Source organism: Electrophorus electricus, chromosome 4 (genome assembly GCF_013358815.1).
Source record: "Electrophorus electricus isolate fEleEle1 chromosome 4, fEleEle1.pri, whole genome shotgun sequence".
In the NCBI taxonomy this organism is placed as follows: Eukaryota; Metazoa; Chordata; class Actinopteri; order Gymnotiformes; family Gymnotidae; genus Electrophorus; species Electrophorus electricus.
The window spans coordinates 10410421-10430369 of NC_049538.1; the positions used below are offsets into that span (position 1 = coordinate 10410421).

General features: G+C 47.2%; 1 protein-coding gene across 2 annotated transcripts in view; it reads right to left on the reverse strand.

Annotated features, from left to right (window-relative positions):
• Window positions 1-213: 213 nt before the first annotated feature.
• Window positions 214-19949, reverse strand: part of LOC113584185 (BTB/POZ domain-containing protein kctd15) — a 28268-nt gene continuing 8532 nt past the window's right edge. For both annotated transcript variants that reach the window (XM_027020962.2, XM_027020954.2), the window contains exons 3-5: window positions 17456-17600; window positions 9880-10185; window positions 214-3022 (exon numbers count right to left, since the gene is read on the reverse strand). In XM_027020962.2, the coding sequence (XP_026876763.1) occupies window positions 2864-3022; window positions 9880-10185; window positions 17456-17600 (610 nt within the window). In that variant the 3' untranslated portion in view covers window positions 214-2863. The remainder of the gene's footprint in view (window positions 3023-9879; window positions 10186-17455; window positions 17601-19949) is intronic.

Sequence of the window (19949 nt, forward strand, 5' to 3'; positions counted from 1 at the left end):
GTGTCATTCTCCTTCCCTGCTGAGGTGCGAGCTAACAAAAGCATTTTATTTATTTATTTATTTAATAGATGATAGCTTTTAGTTTGTCTTATATAACTGTGTAATTACAGTATATAAGAGAGGCTCATTTGTGATCCATACTTGCATTACAGAGAAAAAACATTCAGAATAAACACTTTACAGAATGCATCTCATACAAAAAAGCACCACATCTTGAATAAACATTACATCTTTTTATTATAGTAAATTTACAAGGAAATAAAAAAAAAAACAGGAAGACAATGTCAACGAACACCACAGTCTAATTATTAAAACATTAAATAATAACAATTTTCACCTTGGTATACATTTCAAAATGTTTTCTTTTTTTTTTTTTTTAATCCATATGTACACAACATATTGAATTAGTTTTTATTCTTTGTCCTTTAATCAGAAAACCGTGGATCTCTTTTTATCATTGCAGGCCCCGTGTACCAAGAGGGGGAAAACGAACAAAAAAATCCCAGCCTCCCGATCTCATGATTAACAAACAACTGTACATAATACCAGCCACCAGATACCAGAGATACTGTCACGTTCAACACTACCTGTTTTGTTTACTTCCTGGTTTTGTTTCCTCGTTCCTTGTTTTGGTTTCATTCTGTTCTGGCCCCTTGTTTGCATCTCCGCCTATCAGTATGTTTACCTGTGTCTGGTTAGTCATCATTAGTCTCTGTATTTAAGCCCCGTGTGTTTTCGTAAGTCTTTGCGGAGTGTCGTCGTGGTTGTAAATTTCTCCTGCTGTTTCAGATTACTGCCTGTATCCTTGGGATTAATTGTTCATGTCAAAATGCTTTTAATACTGTGGTGCCTATGAGCTTATGAACAACCAGGCTGCAGGACATTCTTGCAGGACATACCCTGCCAACACCCTTTAGACACATTTCATCAGCCTCAAGCCTGGGTAGTTGAGGCTTAGCATGAAGATGTGTGGTTCTGACAGTGTGGCACTGCGTCCATGTGTGTGCATGTGTGTGTGTGTGTGTGTCTGCTACTGCAGGGGTCTTCTAGGTGGGGACGCAGGGATATAACTTGCATCTCCACTGGCACTGCGCGCGCGCTAACACACACACAAATGCACACACGAAAGGTGTGCTTGGCCCTTTGTGGCTGTGAGTGTGTGAAGACTGAGCCAGCCCTTGGATAGAACAAAGCCAGGTCTGATTAGACTTTCCTACAGGGGGTCCACCTCTGCTGCAAGATATCCCAGACAGTACACACACGCCCCGTCCACGGGCATTCCATCACACCAAAACACAACACATGGATCTGGACTTGGTTAGAACTCCCTAACCCTTCTAATGGCATTTCCTCAGTGTTGTAAGGAGGAGCTGTTTTCTCTCTCCCTCTCCATCTGGTCTGATATGATGCCATAAGGAATTCAACTGTCCCGTGCTGCCTGAGGAGAGCAAAATCGCTCTAATTCGTCATGATAACGCAGAAACGTGGTCATGGCCTACAACCTCATCACAGTGAGGCGCCTGCAACTCTGATCCAAAAAGCCTTGGGCTTGGTGTGTTTACCCTCACGATGCCAGGTGTCATGGGGACATGGGGTTATGGTGGGCATAGGGTCATAGGGTCATAGGGCATGGGGCATGGTGTCTGTGTGGTGCAGTTGAGCACATGTGCTGCGACGTTTCACACAGCCCTGAACGGCTTCCGGTACATCAGCTTTGCCTGAAGGTTTTTGAGCTGCGTCCACACATTTGGCGTCGGGTGTGAGGTGTGATCAAGGGGTGCGAGGGACGAGGTATGCCACGTTATCCTGTCCACAGACACTTTTCATCCCTAAAAGCAGGAACTGGCACAGAGCATTACGTGCACACAGCATTAGCTGGACTCTGACCACCACCGGCGCGGGAACCGGACCCTCCATTACCTATTTCCGTAGGAAGGGGGGTGGGGGTGCGGATGGGGGGGGGTATTCGCAGCCTGCCCTGCCACAGTGCGTTAACTGCCCTGCCCCAAACTTCAACTCTGTCCAAACTAATGACTTCAGCTCACGACTCCCAGTCGTCCTTCAGATAGCAACAAGCCCTAAAACAAACAAGCCAGTCCTAGCGTTAATGACGGCATCCATTGTGGTGCCAGACAACGCAACAAAAACACAGAGAGTGCAAGAAAAAGACATAAAAGAACGTGTAGAACTGTGAGACATTCAGCCTGGTGGACGTACAGACGCCTGACCCGGCAGCTGAGTGGGTTCGTCGGCCTCGGGGGTCGAACACCCTGCTGTGGTGAGGATTTGGTCCCCGTTGACTCTTTGTCGACCTTCAGAGGGGAGAGAGAGAGAGAGCGCGAGCGAGCAAGAGAGCAGACATCCCTGAATAGGACTTGTCAGCATCAGGCGCGCACAAACACACCCAGCATGGCGGCGGGGGGCAGGAGCTTGATGCCAGTCCAGTCCGTACTGCAATGAGAGAGTAGGAGGGGCCTGCGGTGCGTGGACTCTTATTGGCTGGACAGAGTGGCTGTCATTGGGAGGAGGTTAAGAGAACCGGCGTTGGAGTGGAGCACTGTCCTACGCTACTTCTGTCCCAGTATGCTTGACTCTTTGCAGTTCTTTGGGTTAAACTGGAAGTTTGGAAGTGAGGACTTTTTTTGTTTGTCTACATTACATTCTGCTTTGCAGCACTTGGCCAGCAAAGCTAACAAGTATCCCTATCCAAGTCTGTAGGCATATGTGTGTGTGTGTGTGTGTGTGTGTGTGTGTGTGTGTGTGTGTGTGTGTGAGGATGTGTAATGGATGTGAAGTCTCAGGGTGTAAGGGTAGTCTATGGCAGGCCGAGAAGTCTCGTCCCGTCAGTTGTCCACGTGCACCTCTAGTCCAGGGGCTCCTGTTTTATCCTGATGGGCGTGTTCATGGATTGGCTCCGCCTATCCTCACGACACAGCACATATTCACTGAACTGGGAGGAGTCGACTCCGCCTCCACATGACGCTGCCACACTGAAGCCCTTTTGAAACAGCCGCTCCAGTACCTGCACAGACAGAACACAGAGGGACAGAACACAGAGGGACAGAACACAAAAGGTCAGAACACAGAGGGTCAGAACACAGAGGGACAGAACACAGAGGGTCAGAACACAGAGGGTCAGAACACAAAAGGTCAGAATACAAAAGGTCAGAACACAGAGGGTCAGAACACAGAGGGTCAGAACACAGAGGGACAGAACACAAAAGGTCAGAACACAGAGGGTCAGAACACAGAGGGACAGAACACAAAAGATCAGAACACAAAAGGTCAGAATACAGAGGGACAGAACACAGAGGGACAGAACACAGAGGGTCAGAACACAGAGGGACAGAACACAAAAGGTCAGAACACAGAGGGTCAGAACACAAAAGGTCAGAACACAGAGGGTCAGAACACAGAGGGACAGAACACAGAGGGACAGAACACAGAGGATCAGAACACAGAAGGTCAGAACACAGAGGGTCAGAACACAGAGGGACAGAACACAAAAGGTCAGAACACAGAGGGACAGAACACAGAGGGACAGAACACAGAGGGTCAGAACACAAAGGGACAGAACACAGAGGGTCAGAACACAGAGGGTCAGAACACAGAGGGACAGAACACAGAGGGTCAGAACACAGAGGGTCAGAACACAGAGGGTCAGAACACAGAGGGACAGAACACAAAAGGTCAGAGCACAGAGGGTCAGAACACAGAGGGACAGAACACAGAGGATCAGAACACAGAGGGTCAAAACTCACAGTCAAAACCACCATACTATGGTAAATTAAATTCTTAATCCTTGCAAACTGTCAATTTACAAATTTTGTTGTTTTGTCAAGCACTCAAAAAAAATGTTTTAATTAAAAACTAAAAATGAAATAAATTACACTTAAATTTGCTTATCTGTTATCTGCTCTGAGTGCCAATCCCAAAGTTTCCAATATCACATAATCAAATCTCTATGTTCGTAAACAATCTAAGAATGACTACAGTGACTTAATCATGTAACAGTAATCTTGAAACTTTACAAATGAAAACAAAGCCAAAGAAATAAAGATTCATTTAAACCAATGAAAACTCCCCAAAGGATCCAAGACACACTATTCAGAAAATCTGGAAAGCTTTAGTAGCGAATGTTTGGAAATAGGGCCTGAACTACAGCTCCCAGAATGCACCACAGCATGTGAACCTCAAACTAACCAGGTGCTAGTGCTTCAGTCCACGTGTACTCATGCGAGAACATGAAGGGAATGACACATGACTATGTCACAGAATTGAGAGATAAATAAGAGAAACAAAGCTTTGTTATCTTTAGTGTGTTTTATGGCAGAAGTAACAGTCATTCCCAAAGTGAGGTGCACTGTCTGGGTGTACCTGTTCCCCAGTCCCCCTGCCTCTGCTCAAGGCTAACGTCCAGCTAGACTGCACCTAACGTCCAGCCAGACTGCACCTAACGTCCAGCCAGAACACAACATCCAGCCAGACCGAACCTAACGTCCAGCCAAACCACGGCTAACATGCAGGTGGATCAAAGCAAACAGCCCTGGTTAGACTGCGGCTAATGTCTCAGCTGGTCGGTGGAGCCAACTTTTCTCAGTCAGTGAAAGATGGATAACTCTGGTCATAGCTCTCACTAGACCCCCTCGTCCCCACCCCACCATCCTCTCCACCACCCCAGTCCTGGAAGCTCACAACGTTTAATGCTTCCTGTCTCTAGCACATCTCATTGTTAATGGCTTTGGTAATTAGGGGACTTGTAGTCGTTGTTGTGAGCCACTGAACCCGGCAGTGCAGAGACCCAGCAGGGCTGGGAGGCATTAAAGAGCACCGGGGCAAATGAGTGAGGGTGAGGGGGTCAGAGGGCTGAGAGGAGCAGACCTGCCCTGGTGCCAGTATTAGCCCTCACAACTCTGCCACTAGTTTACCAGGCACCTCTCTTAAGAGAGACTCTTAAGCAGCAGTTTGTAGCAGCGCTGCTAAACACCATTACGAACACTGTCAGCGGAAGCACGGTGGAAACTACACAACAGATGGGGCTGATCTGACTCGAGCTGTATGGAAATCTTCCTCTCATTCTCGCCAACACCGTCCTTCTGTTCCGTTACGCAAAGACGTACGTCTTCATAAAGCTTCATTTGTGTGAACACACTTCTGTTTCTCTCTCTCCGCCCCTCCCTGGTTAGGAGCTCCCTCGCGCTCTCTCTCGCTCTCTCTATCCTGCTGACAGAGACAGACTCTCTCTGTAGTTCGAGCGTAGCGGCAGACGGCATGTGCTGCGTTTTAGCGGTGCAGTAATTTAGCCGACCTGCCCGAGCGAAGCGCACTCACAAATGTTCACGCAGACAGAGGCGGGCGATCAGAAACTGAGGCGATTTACCACATCTCACAAATCCGCCTGTGTCTCTAGTGCGTTTGGGGCAGTTGGACGGAATATTCCCCCAACGTCCTCTACCCTGTACCCCAAAAGGACACGTTGCCAAAATACAGGAAAATGTTCCAGACACCAGAGACATAACCGCCAGCTGCCAATCACTGTGAGTGGAGTTCGTGATGTCTTCGTGATGTCTCTCTCTTAAACTCCACTTATGCCAAGGATATTGTTTTATGGAGATTCTGATGTGTCACATTACAAAGAATAAAAGAATCTGGTCAGAAGATACGGATGTGACTGAATGTGTAAACATGGACCAAACACACACTGCATGATTCAAACACTAAAGACCTTGCTGTGTAAAACACATCCTTGACTGGGACGGCCACGCACATTTGTCTCCAGCAAAAGTCAAGTAGAACTCACACACACACACACACACACACACACACGCACACACACTGAATCACTCTCTCTACCTCCCACACACACTGAATCACTCTCTCCCTCCCACACTCTCACACACACTGAATCACTCTCTTTCACACACGCGCGCACACACACTGAATCACTCTCTCTCCCTCCCACACTCTCACACTGAATCTCTCTCCCTCTCACACACACACATACACTGAATCACTCTCTCCCTCCCACACTCTCACACACACTGAATCACTCTCTCTCCCTCTCACACACTCACACACACTGAATCACTCTCCCTCTCACACACACACATACACTGAATCACTCTCTCCCTCCCACACTCTCACACACACTGAATCACTCTCTCTCCCTCTCACAAACTCACACACCCTGAATCATGCTCTCTCTCCCACACTCACACACACTGAATCACTCTCTCTCACACTCTCACACACACTGAATCACTCTCTCTCACACTCTCACACACACTGAATCACTCTCTCTCTCACACTCTCACACACACTGAATCACTCTCTATCCCTCTCACACACTCACACACTTACATTGTCTAACAACTAATCCTGAGTGACAGAACCCTTCATAGTCTCGTCTGCCAAAGCGCGAACATTTTCAGAACAGCCCAGAGGTTCTCCCGGTTAACCACAAGACAAGCTAATGTGAGTCTGACAACAACAAGCTAACACCCCTCCTGAACATTCACTAAACACCAAACTAAAACCAGTGCCTCCTCACTAATCCCCTCTGGCCTTCTGCTCTGCTGTGGAACTCCACCACACACCCCTGGACGCAGCAGTTGAAGACTTGCGTGAGCCGCTCTGTGTCGGAGCTGTCGGCAGGGACACGCTGCCTCGCTCTCCACGGTTGTGCTGCCGTCACGGTGATGGAGGAAAGATCGCATCCATGCTGATTCTCGTGCTCCATCACCATGATGGATGGAGCCACTCGGATGGCCCCGGCTCTGAGACGCCACACACACACACCCGTGCATGTGTGTGTGTATGTGTGTGTGCGCGTGTGTGTGTGTGCGTGCATGCGTGTTTGTGTGTGTGCATAGGTTTGTGCACCTATGTGTGTGTGTGCGTATGCATGTGTCTGTGTGTGTGTGTGTTTGTGTGCGTATGCATGTGTCTGTGTGTGTGTGTGTGCGTGCATATGTATGTGTCTGTGTGTGTGTGTGTGTGTTTGTGTGTGTGCGTGCGTATGCATGTGTCTGTGTGTGTATGTGTGTGCATGTGCATATGCATGTGTCTGTGTGTGTGTGTGTGTGTTTGCGTGCGAACGCATGTGTCTCTGTGTGTGTCTCTGTGTGTGTGCGTGTGTGTGTGTGTGTATTCCCGTGCGTATGCATGTGTCTGTGTGTGTGTGTGTGTGTGTGTGTGTGTGTGTTTGGGTACTCACTGTCCCTCGTGTTATGGCAGGCAGATATATATCATCCTTTTCTCCCAATAGGACAGGCAGTTTGTCAGACACTTAAAGTTGGGGTGAATCGTCTCATATTTTGTAGTAAGTAAATTTGCTGTATTTAGTTGAATGTTTCACATTCAGTGAGAAACAGTGTCTCTCCACTCCCCCTCGCTCTCTCTCTCTGTCTCCATCTGTATTATCCTCATTAACAATACATGGGTATCGCTGCACTCTGAGTAATCATAGAGACTCAGTGAGTTACTACACGTCAGTATTTACTATATTACACTATATTCAACTGTAACACTGTAACGGTGGTGGTATGGAGTGTAAAGTGTAACTGCGCTCCACAGACCTAACATGACATCCCAGGATTTTGGAAACGACAGCTAAAATACTCTTTAAAGATCAGCTAGGAAGTATTTGATCTCTCTACACGTAACAGGTGTGGAGACCGCTGTAACACGCTACGCTCCTCACTGGTTCATTTTTGTAATTACTAACGCTTAATGAACAACAATATATGCTTTCTAAAAGCAAATTTCAAAAAAGACTTTTTTTTTAAAAGATCAGCTTTCAATTAATATCCTTGTTCATATTGCTGATCAGCATTCCAGCACAGTCCTAACAACTCCGCTTTCTCCTGCTTCCTGGGGTCCTTCCTGGGGTCCTTCTGCATCTATGCTCGCTGCCCCTGTAGTGCCTCTCTGAAATACAGCTATAGAGTTATAGGTGCCCACTGTACATTCCTGAACTGTTAGATCCAACACAGCACGCTGCACGTGTACAAGTCTGATAGCAAACCAGATCCTTCTGCTGGGTCTTCCTAGGTCCAATATGGTTATGGTTGTCACTTAAGGAACATGTGTGTGTTTGTGTGTGTGTGTGTGTGTGTGTGTGTGCGAGTGTGAGCATGCGCCTCCTGTAGGGGAAAACATCTTTAATGAGCGGTTTAAAGCCCTTCCTCGTCCGTTTGCTGTGCGTGCGAGCTCACAGAGAGCCGGGCTCCACTGGTAAACAGAGCGAGCGCAAGAAAATGTTGTGTTAGTTGATGCAGCCAATTAATTATATCGCAAACCATTTAAAAATCTATAAAAGAAGTGCAAAGCGGTTTAGGCTGTTTGAGAAATTGTAAGTATGGTATTAAAAAATGCAATACGTGTGCTGGAAGCGCTTGGGGCGGCGTGAGAGCGGGAGTCTTTCTGAGACAGAGAAGAGCAGACCTCTAAAGGAAGGCGTGCGTAAATTATGCAGATCGTTTCCCTCTGGTTCTGCTGCCTTGTTTCCACGGGTACGGAGGAAGGCGGGCGTTCGCCGGGTTTGTGCGGGAGGGACGGAACGTGAGGGAGGGTTCGATTGGGCATGCGAATGTGCGTGCGTGGGTGTCTGAGTGCTGTATGAACGGCGTGCGGTTGCGTGTGCGTCTGAGTGTTGTGTGAATCTCACATGCATGTGTGTGTCTGAGTGTTGTGTGAATCTTGTGTGTGTGAGTGTGTGTGTGTGTGTGTCTGAGTGTTCTGTGAATCTCACATGTGTGTGTGTGTGTGTGTGTGAGAGTATTGTGTGAATCTCAAGTGTGCGTGTGTGTCTGAGTGTTGTGTGAATCTCACATGCATGTGTGTGTCTGAGTGTTGTGTGAATCTCGTGTGTGTGTGTGTGTGTGTGTGTGTTGTGTGAATCTCAAGTGTGCGTGTGTGTCTGAATTTTGTGTGGAACTCACACGTGTGTGTGTGAGTGTTGTGTGAATCTCACGTGTGTGTGTGTGTGTCTGAGTGTTATGTGTATCACATGTGTGTGCATGTATCTGAGTGTTGTGTGAATCTGGTGTGTGTGTGTGTGTGTGTCTGAGTGTGTTCATAATTTCATACTGCTCCCGGAGGAGCTCTTGACCCTCACTCTGAAAATGGTCAAGAGCTGATCAAGTCAGAGATGGATGGATGAAGGATATGTGTGTGTGTGTGTGTGTGTGTGTGTGTGTGTGTGTGTGTGTGTGTGAGAGAGAGAGAGGGGGGTGTTATCTGCGAGCATGATGTATTTGCTGTGTGTGTCAGAGACACAGAAATACACAGACACCCCCCATACACACAGTCACACACACACACACACACACACACACACACACTGATCACTAACCAAACCTTTCACATAACCACACCCTGCACAAACTACACCCTTCACATAACCACACCCTTGACATAAGCTCATAACCTGCCTCTAGCTTGTACTCCCATGGTCAATCACGTCGACAAAACAAAACACTTTAGTGTTTAAGTCTGGTAAGAAAAGAAACTCACAATAATAGTGACGCTCATCCACAATCAGCTTTAAACCACGCTGCATGTGAATGTGATTCTGACCTTTCTGTGTGACTACGTGACTACGTGAGCGCGCCTCCATCCTGCTGTTGGTACACACGCAGCTTCCATACACTCCAAATGGAATTCAGACCACTCCCACTTACTTATTAATCTTAAGGTATATTATTCAGTAACTACTAAGAATTATTCAGTAACCTCACCGAAAATAATATGAAAGACATGTAGCTCATGAGGACTGAGAACGTGGGCGGCACCTTAGTGTGTAAGGAGTTAAAGGTGAGGGCTGAGAGTGTGTGCGAGGGGTCAAAGGTGAGGGGTTAAAGGGCGCAGGCCGTGTACCTGCACTGAGTTGAGTCGGCAGTAGCCGTTGAGGGGGAAGCGGATGACGTGCGTGGGGTCCTGGTTCCAGCCGGCATTGACAGAGTTGCACATGACGTCGCCCGTCTCGGGGAAGATCTCCTCGATGAGGACCTTCTCTCCACTCAGGGCAATCCTCTCGCCCAGGTCGGGCGTGACGCGCACCACCAGGCAGTCGCAGGGCTGCGCCACACGCCGCTGCTCACGCTCCTGCTTCCAGCGCTCCAGCTCCTTCACCATGGGGCTCAGCTGGTAGTAGCGCGCCTCCTCGTACAGGAGGTGGAACTCCTGCACCAGGGGAGAGATGGGGAGGACGGGGGACGGAGAGAGAAAAGGAGAGAGGAAAGATGATAAGACAGAGAGAGACAGACAGACAGGAAGAACGGGGACAGAGAGACAGACCGAGAGGAAAGATGATGAGACAGACAGAGAGGAAGGATGGGGACAGAGACACAGACAGAGGTAAGATGGGGACAGAGAGATAGAAAAGGAGAGAGGAAAGACAGGAGGACAGAGAGAGAGAGAGAGAGAGAGACAGAGGTAGAGGGAGAACACCAGAAGGTTAATGTCTGTAGGAAGTCTGTTTCACTTTGAGTGCTTGTCCAGGTTTTCTTTCTGAAGGCTCTAAATTTCTGCTCTTTTTACGGCTCAGAAATCAACTTTTTTAGGGTCTTGCTGGAAGCAATTTTGCAAAACCTGTAGTATGTACCTCAGTCCTACTGCACCACCACAGCCCCTGCAGGGTATGAGGTAAGGGCAGACGCCACGGCAACGCTCACTACTGTGCTGCCATTACACCCCTGGACCTCCCTGTGTTACCTCTCTGCAGCTGCAGGGGGCGCTCTGCCAGCCATCAGACTGGTGGCTCTTCCCACCACAGCGCACCATTCCTGCTACCACTAAAAATTTGGAAAACCTTCGGCAATGAGTGCTCTGTAGTCTTTAATGGAAATTCATTTTACGTGAACCTGTAAATGTCTCCACATACTGCAAGGTATATGGACACCTGTGATCCAGTGCTGGTGGGTTTGGTTCTAAGCAGAACCTCTTTTCACCATGGTTGTCTTAAATCCCACAGAGAATATGAGAGAGAGAGAGAGAGAGAGAGAGAGAGAGAGAGAGAGAGAGAGAGAGAGAGAGAGAGAGAGAGAGAGAGAGAGAGAGAGAGAGAGAGAGAGAGAGAGAGAGAGAGAGAGAGAGGAAGGATCCAAACAGACTACAGCACATGGATACAAACCCAATCCAATTACCACAGACTGAATTTGGGCCGCAAAGTCCCTTTCAATTTAGAATAAATTCATTCAAAATATCTACGACTGTACTAAGTAAAAAAAACAACCAATCAATCTATGAGCTCTGCAGAAGCTCATCCCCCACACCCCTAAACATGCACACTAACCCCCCCACACCTCTAAACATGCATACTAACCCCCCTACACCTCTAAACATGCACACTAACCCCCCCACACCTCTAAACATGCACACTAACCCCCCCACACCTCTAAACATGCACACTAATCCCCCACACCCTTAAACATGCACACTAACCCCCCCACACCTCTAAACATGCATACTAACCCCCCTACACCTCTAAACATGCACACTAACCCCCCCACACCTCTAAACACGCACACTAACCCCCCCACACCTCTAAACACGCACACTAACCCCCCACACCTCTAAACACGCACACTAACCCCCCACACCTCTAAATACGCACACTAACCCCCCTACACCTCTAAACACGCACACTAACCCCCCCACACCTCTAAACATGCACACTAACCCCCCACACCTCTAAACATGCAGACTAACCACACCACACCTCTAAACATGCACACTACCCCCCCACACACCTCTAAACATGCACACTAATCCCCCACACCCCTAAACATGCACACTAACCCCCCCACACCTCTAAACATGCACACTAACCCCCCCACACCTCTAAACATGCACACTAACCCCCCCTCACCTCTAAACATGCACACTAATCCCCCACACCCTTAAACATGCACACTAACCCCCCCACACCTCTAAACATGCATACTAACCCCCCTACACCTCTAAACATGCACACTAACCCCCCCACACCTCTAAACATGCACACTAACCCCCCCACACCTCTAAACATGCACACTAATCCCCCACACCCTTAAACATGCACACTAACCCCCCCACACCTCTAAACATGCATACTAACCCCCCTACACCTCTAAACATGCACACTAACCCCCCCACACCTCTAAACACGCACACTAACCCCCCCACACCTCTAAACACGCACACTAACCCCCCACACCTCTAAATACGCACACTAACCCCCCTACACCTCTAAACATGCACACTAACCCCCCCACACCTCTAAACATGCACACTAACCCCCCACACCTCTAAACATGCAGACTAACCACACCACACCTCTAAACATGCACACTACCCCCCCACACACCTCTAAACATGCACACTAACCCCCCCACACCTCTAAACATGCACACTAACCCCCCACACCTCTAAACATGCACACTAACCCCACCCACACCTCTAAACATGCACACTAACCCCCCCACACCTCTAAACATGCACACTAACCCCCCCCACACCTCTAAACATGCACACTAATCCCCCACACCCCTAAACATGCACACTAACCCCCCCACACCTCTAAACATGCACACTAACCCCCCACACTTCTAAACATGCAGACTAACCACACCACACCTCTAAACATGCACACTAACCCCCCCACACCTCTAAACATGCACACTAACCCCCCCACACCTCTAAACATGCACACTAACCCCCCACACCTCTAAACATGCACACTAACCCCCACACCTCTAAACATGCACACTAACCCCCCACACCTCTAAACATGCACACTAACCCCCCCACACCTCTAAACATGCACATTAACCCCACACACCTCTAAACATGCACACTAACCCCCCCACACCTCTAAACATGCACACTAACCCCCACATCTCTAAACATGCACACTAACCCCCCCACACCTCTAAACATGCACACTAACCCCCCCACACCTCTTAACATGCACACTAACCCCCCCACACCTCTAAACATGCACATTAACCACACCACACCTCTAAACATGCACACTAACCTCCACACCTCTAAAAATGCAGACTAACCACACCACATCTCTAAACAGGCACATTAACCCCCCACACCTCTAAACATACACAGTAACCCTCCCCCACCTCTAAACACGCACACTAACCCCCCACACTTCTGAATATGCACAGTGACCCCCCCCCCCCCCAACACACACACACACCTCTAAACATGCACACTAACCTCTAGATTTAAGGCACGTACAGGGGTGGGGGGTGGACGATTGCTTTTGTCCATCTCTCCCCCTATCCATCTCTCTCTCTCTCTCTCTCTCTCTCTCTCTCTCTCTCTCTCTTTCTCTCTCTGTCTCTCTCTGTCTCTCTCTGTCTGTGTCTGTCTGTGTCTGTCTCTCTGTCTGTCTCAAGCATTTGGCTGTGAGACATGGTGTGCTATCGGCGTTCTGGTCCTGCATGGGTTCAGCTCTGCTCCGTGGTCACAGCTGATCCGACACACACCGGGGTGTGTACTCTGTCCGCAGGGGGCTGGAGTCACCCCCAACCCAAACAGTAAAATAATGAAGAAATACAGGGAACAGGGGAAAGGGAGGGAGAGAAAGAGAGAGAGAGAGAGGGAGACAAACCAGCATTCAGGGCCTTCAGACAGGCCATCTGAGCTCTGAAATAATGATTTTGCCCGATCGCCCACTATCAAGAGAGAGTGAGAGAAACAGAGAAAGGGCAAGAGAAAGACAGAGAGAGAGGGAGAGAGAGAGAGAGAGAGAGAGAGAGAGAGAGAGAGAGAGAGAGAAAGAGAGAGAGAGGCTGAGGGCTTAGCCTTGTTTTCCAGATGAACCTACAGCAGCTGGACTATCTTCCATTAAGCCCTAAGGCCTGAGGTGAACTCCACTACAAACATGAAACAGCACAGGACAGAGACACCAGAAATAGCAATGGCCATTGGCTTGTAGTGCTGTCAGTCAAGCATCCTCCTTCCTATTAAGGTGTCAGGAACCAATCAGATTTCACCACATTCAATTCCAGTTTGGGGTTTCTCTGTATCTGGACCTAACAGTGGTAGTAGAGGCCAAGCGAAACTGTCGGAAACTGCTGGGACTAATGATCATTACATTAGGCACCAGATTCATCAGAAAGCTGACTTCAGTCTCACATTTCCACACACATACATTTTTTAGGGCCCGTTAATGTCTCTCCGTGTCGAGGCAGAACTCGGGGGGAGAAAGACAGAGCAGACTGGAGAAGTTGGAGCGCAGGTCGAGAGTAACGCTTTGACAGACAGCTAAGGCTGTTCACATGTACTAAAAATGCACAGTCTATTTCAGGAAAATGATCGACGACTGAACCATTTTAAATAAGCAACCAATCACATCCTCGTGTACCATTTTTTTCCCGCCAGCGAAGTTTTTTTTTCTGCACTTAAATAGATTCTCAACCAATCTCACAATTTCTTTTTTGTGTAGAACTGCAAATGTGCTCAACCGTAGTAGGGGCGAACCAACTGAACATCGTACAGGATGAACCAACTGAACACCGTAGGGGACGAACAAAATGAACACCGTACGGGACACACCAACTGAACAATGTATGGGATGAACCAACTGAACACCGTAGGGGACGAACCAAATGAACACCATACAGGACACACCAAATGAACAATGTACGGGATGAACCAACTGAACACCGTAGGGGCGAACCAAATGAACACCATACGGGACACACCAACTGTGCAGCCTCCAGCATGTAAGACAGGTGCAGGACTGCAGTGAAGAATAACAGTTCAGAGTGTGACATTAGAGGTAAACACTCCACATATACACACACCTGCACCACACACACCACACCATACCACACACATACACACCTACGCTACACATATACACAAACATACACCACACACACACGCAAACCCACCCCCTCCCCGCACACACACACCATACAAACACCCCCCCCCACACACACACACACACTAGTGCTGTATAGAGGTGTGTGTGTGTGTGTGTGTGTATCCTAGCAGCACATAACTCTTTGACACTTTCACTCTCTCCATCCTTCACTCTTGCACAATCTTAATAAAAACAAATCCTCCATTTAATTCCTGTTCCACCAGGTTCCTCTTTCACATTAGTTTAGCATAGCGCTGAGTGCTTGAGCTCACCAACAAAGCCCCGGGCCATGCTGGGCACTGATGTCATGCCAGTGATAATGCACTTGAGCTCACCTGCCCTATTTGCATGTCCCCACCCACTTCAACAAAGCCCCGCCCCCACAGCTTGAATGGTACAGAGTGTGTACTAAGAGAGATGAGTTGCGGGGCCACTCCTATTCCCTCATGGGTATGGCTGCAAAACCGCATGGAAACCTGCTAACTTTCAGTTTCTGCCTTGGATATTCTGATTGTGAAGTATCGCCTTTTATAGCCATATGATAACAGCTTTCTTGTTTCCCAACTGCTCAAGCTTCAAGACACTTCTTGGATTTAAATCTGAAAGCGTATAATTGGGCGCAATATTGCGTTAATGTGTCCCTGACCAGTGGCGTGTGTCACATTACATGATATTCTCATGCTGGTATACTGCAATCGTTAAACTGGCCCAAGTGTATGAGTGCAGTCCAGTGTAGTTAACACACTGTAGCGCGCTAATCCCTGAGAGAGAGGTATAATCCCACAGACCGTCTCTGCTTGTTGGTGTGTTATTAGAACATGGGTTACATTATATCTCTGACATAAGCACTGGGAGCTCAGTGGTTAATGTACTGGACTAGTACTCAGAAGGTTGCCAGTTCAAGTCCCACCACTGCCTCTGTGGTGAGATGATGGATGAAACACATTTACAAAATACAGATTTGAAATAATGAGGACCATCATCAGACATGATAATGATGATGATGTTGTGTGAAAGTGTTCCAGGGCTGAACAGAGGGGAGAGGACATTGTTACATTCCAGAGACAACAAAGAAGTCCAGGCAGTTTGAAAATTTGTTTTTGAAGCCTGCCTGTGCGTGTCTGGATGGTTGGTTGTGGAACACCGGATCCAGGTATGTGAAGCCTCCCTGAGTTAATCAGAACTAACAAAGTTATTGTGGCCTATATACACACACACACACGTTTGTGGAGTGTGTGTGTGTGTGTGTGCATGTTTGATAGAGGTGAAGAGAAATGGGATGTCTACATAATTCATATCTTTTCTACATTTTGCACTGTTCCGTGTCTGAGTGTACGAGACCACAGCTGCATAGACCTGTGAGAAGACCTGCTACTGAGAGAGACAGACAAACAGAGAGACAGATGGACAAAAAGAGAAAGAGAGAGAGAGAGAGAGAGAGAGACCCTATACATGCTCAGGACCAGAAAATAACAGCAAACCCAATCAGAATCACCAAAATTACAAAACACAACTACATCACTTATTGGGAAACTCAGTTAAAATTACAGCATAAACTGGAATGTTATCTGGCCCTAAATCGACAGGACAACGTGGCAGATTACCTAAGCACGTTGTCTGATCCAACACTGAGGTCCACCCTGACCAAGTACAGACTCAGTGTCCAGCGCCTGGACACAGAGACCAGCAGACATAATCAGTCCTGGTCACCTACAGAGCAGAGACTGCCAGCATTGCCAGGACTAGAAGATGCTGCACTTTCTAAATGAATGTACAAAATTTTGACAGATTAGAACTACATATTAGCCACATATTCCCTGAGTTTAAAAATCTCCCTGATGAGGAGAAGCTGCTGTATGTTCTTGGTGAACATAAAGAGTTCAGCACCGTGGCAGCGCTGTACGTTCCATCCAAAGAACCAGAGATACAGAAAATTATATTATTATTATTATTATTATTATTATTGGTAATAGGTAATAGGAGTATTGCAGCTATATTATTATTGTTGTTCTTACTATTATTGTTAGCGGTTCTAGTATAGTTATCTTTTGTTAATTTCTTCATCAAAGCTTTGGCAATACAAATGTGAATATTTGTCATGCCAATACAGCACAATTGAGTTGAACTGAATTAACAGAGAGAGAGAGAGAGAGAGAGAGAGAGAGAGAGAGAGAGCGAGAGAGAGAGAGAGAGAGAGAGAGAGAGAGAGAGAGAGAGAGAGAGCACCAGAAGAGTTGGAGCTGAGAGTTGAGATCAAGACTACGGCGTGCAGTAGGATTTTACTTTAAGGATACACCACTTTCTCACCACTGATAATGAGAACTACATTTTTAGGTTTTACTCTTCTGTACTGAAGTGTGGTTTTGTCACTGTTCTTTTTTTAAACATCTCTGCTCAAGTCGGAGAATTTGAGCTTATTCAGAAAATGTGCTATTTCACAAAGCCACCTGAGAAAATACAATTTGCAATACTGATACAGCACCATTTCCGCTTGCACACGTGCACTCGCATAACGGCGCGGCCGCTCGTCCGCGTGAGTCTCCCCGGGGCTGCGCGCGAGGCGGTCGCGCTGTCGCTCCTTACCTTAAAGTCGTCGGGCAGGAGAAGTTTGCAGGTTCTCAGGAAGCTCAGAATATAGCGGAAGATCTCGCCGTCCCTGTCGATGAAGTAGTGCTGTTTCAGACTGTCCAGCACTATGGGCTCGGTCCCGTTAAAGAGACGGCTGATCCTGCAAATCAGAACGCGCGCACACCGTTACTGGAGTGAGGGCGTCCTCTTTCAAACGCGTGACACAGTCACCATTTGGGTTTTTCTTTTTTCTGTTACGAGCCATAGCCGTAATAACACTCCGGGTTGAAGGCGCGTTTCTGGAGCTAAGGATCCCATTTGAAGTAAAACCTCGCCTCTTAAAAACAAAATGCTGAGAGTAAAAACAATGTTGCGTTCTCTGGCGGGCAGATGCGCGCGGTTATGCCTGCGCTAATAAGATGCCAATTACACGAGTCACGCGTAAATACGCGAGCCAAAGAAAAGCGTCACTAGTGATTCGGAAAGGTCTCGCCGCGAGGCCATTCTGTTTCCAGCACTGATGTGACCGCCTAAAGCCCATGACCACTACTTTGTGCAAGAAATAATGTGCGCACACCCTCACACCCGTGTATAATGCTCTCTTTAACATGTTCAGAACAGTATTAGCTCCAGTGAGAATGAATGTGGTACCAATTCTAATTGTTTATTGATTGATTGACTGATTGAGAGCTGTTTCTGAACGTGGCTAACAGACGTTTGCTCTCTCTATATACTACCTCGTTCTTATGTAGCCCGTTTCGTACATGAAGCGGTTCTCGCTCTGTTACTCCGCAGCAGCAGAGGAAAGCGCTATTAATTATTGACAGACCGTGGGGTAATAAGGCACCTGTTGGCGCAGAGCAAGTCCAGGTTTGACCCTTTTCAAGTGGGATGAAAATGAAAACGAGAGGGGGTGCCAGCAGAGAGAGAGAGGGGGGGGGGGGGTGATGTTGGCTATAGGGCCTCATCATCCTCCCAGATGGAAATTGCGGTAATCTGTAAGCGTTCGTGGCCTGTGTCTTCATCTCGCCTTAAGACACCACGGGGCACCTTCTTCATCTCGCCATTCCTCTATGATGTCGCTCCTTTTCTTTCTCCCCATCCACTTTCTCTCCTTTCTTCTCCCCAAACTCCCATGTTATGTATCTGTGTTTTTATTGGACAGCTCACACAACTCTGTGCTTCATATGTACTGTACTCACAGGTAAGAGGCTTGAAACACTTATTGCACATCAGACAACAGCTTGCGCCAGCAAAACAAAACTTAAATAATTTGTTTACACACACACACACACACACACACACACACACACACACACACACACACTATATTGAGAATGTGAGATAAATTACAATGTTATATTTTAAATAAATTAAACAAATTACCAATTTAACGGGCTTTTCAGAATGATAAAGGTCGAATTTAGAAAAGGTTTCAAAATCGATTTAAAGATAAACAAACAGGCTGATGAAGACTAAATATATTTGAATTGTTCAGACGCTTTCTTGCTTATCATGAGGATTTTCAGTCTGTGCCACAGAACCCTGACAAACGCACAGTCCAGACCCAGCAACGCGGTCCTGGTCCCACTACACATCCTGTACATTCATTCAAGAGTTTTGCCTTATTAAATGTATCCATATATCCACAGCAATAACAGCTCAAACCTGAAGAGTGATGCATTAAAACAGAAAATACACAGAATTCCTTCTCCATGTCATATTTGAAAATGAAGAATTTTAAATCTCATTTTTTAAATCTAACAAACAAAGAAAAACAATATAATTTGTTTTATCGACATTGGACTTGCAGTCTAATGAATTATCTGTGCATTAAACAATACAACTAAATTTAAATAAAAGAAGACATCATTATTAGGACACTGTCAGATATCTCAAACACACAGCGTTCTGGTTAAGATTACTACTGTACATTCTTTAATATAAACTGCATATGAAGTAAACTTTGTGTCACCCCCAGACTCTCTGAACTCTTTCCAGCCAATGGAGGGCCTCGGTGTTATCGCCATGGCGATGTAATCTCTTCTTTAATCATAACCGAGGCTGCCAAGGTCAGCTGACCACACTCCACGACCTCAAAGCGTTTCAAGATGTGTTCTGGCTGTTCCCTCTGGAGAGCTTGTGGAAGCTGGTTACAGGGCCAAACAGAAGAGACAAACGAGGAGCGTGGAGACATCGGTAGGAGACGCCAAAGCTCGGAGTCGAAAGGAACTGAACTTCCATTCTGGCCTTTCTCTAAAGCCCTGGTGAGTGTAAGACGACTCCCACTACAAGGTGTATTTGTCCAATTCTGTCACTAAAGTCTAACAATGTAAGACTAGAGAATAGTGACCTATTTTCAAAGATGCTGTTCTCTCTGAGTCTTTCTCTCTCAATCACAATCTCTCTCTCTCTCTCTCTCTCTCTCTCTCTCTCTCTCTCTCTCTCCTCTCTAAATTACCAGGCTGAGAGGGCAATATTTTGAGTGCAAATAAAACCCCACCAAATG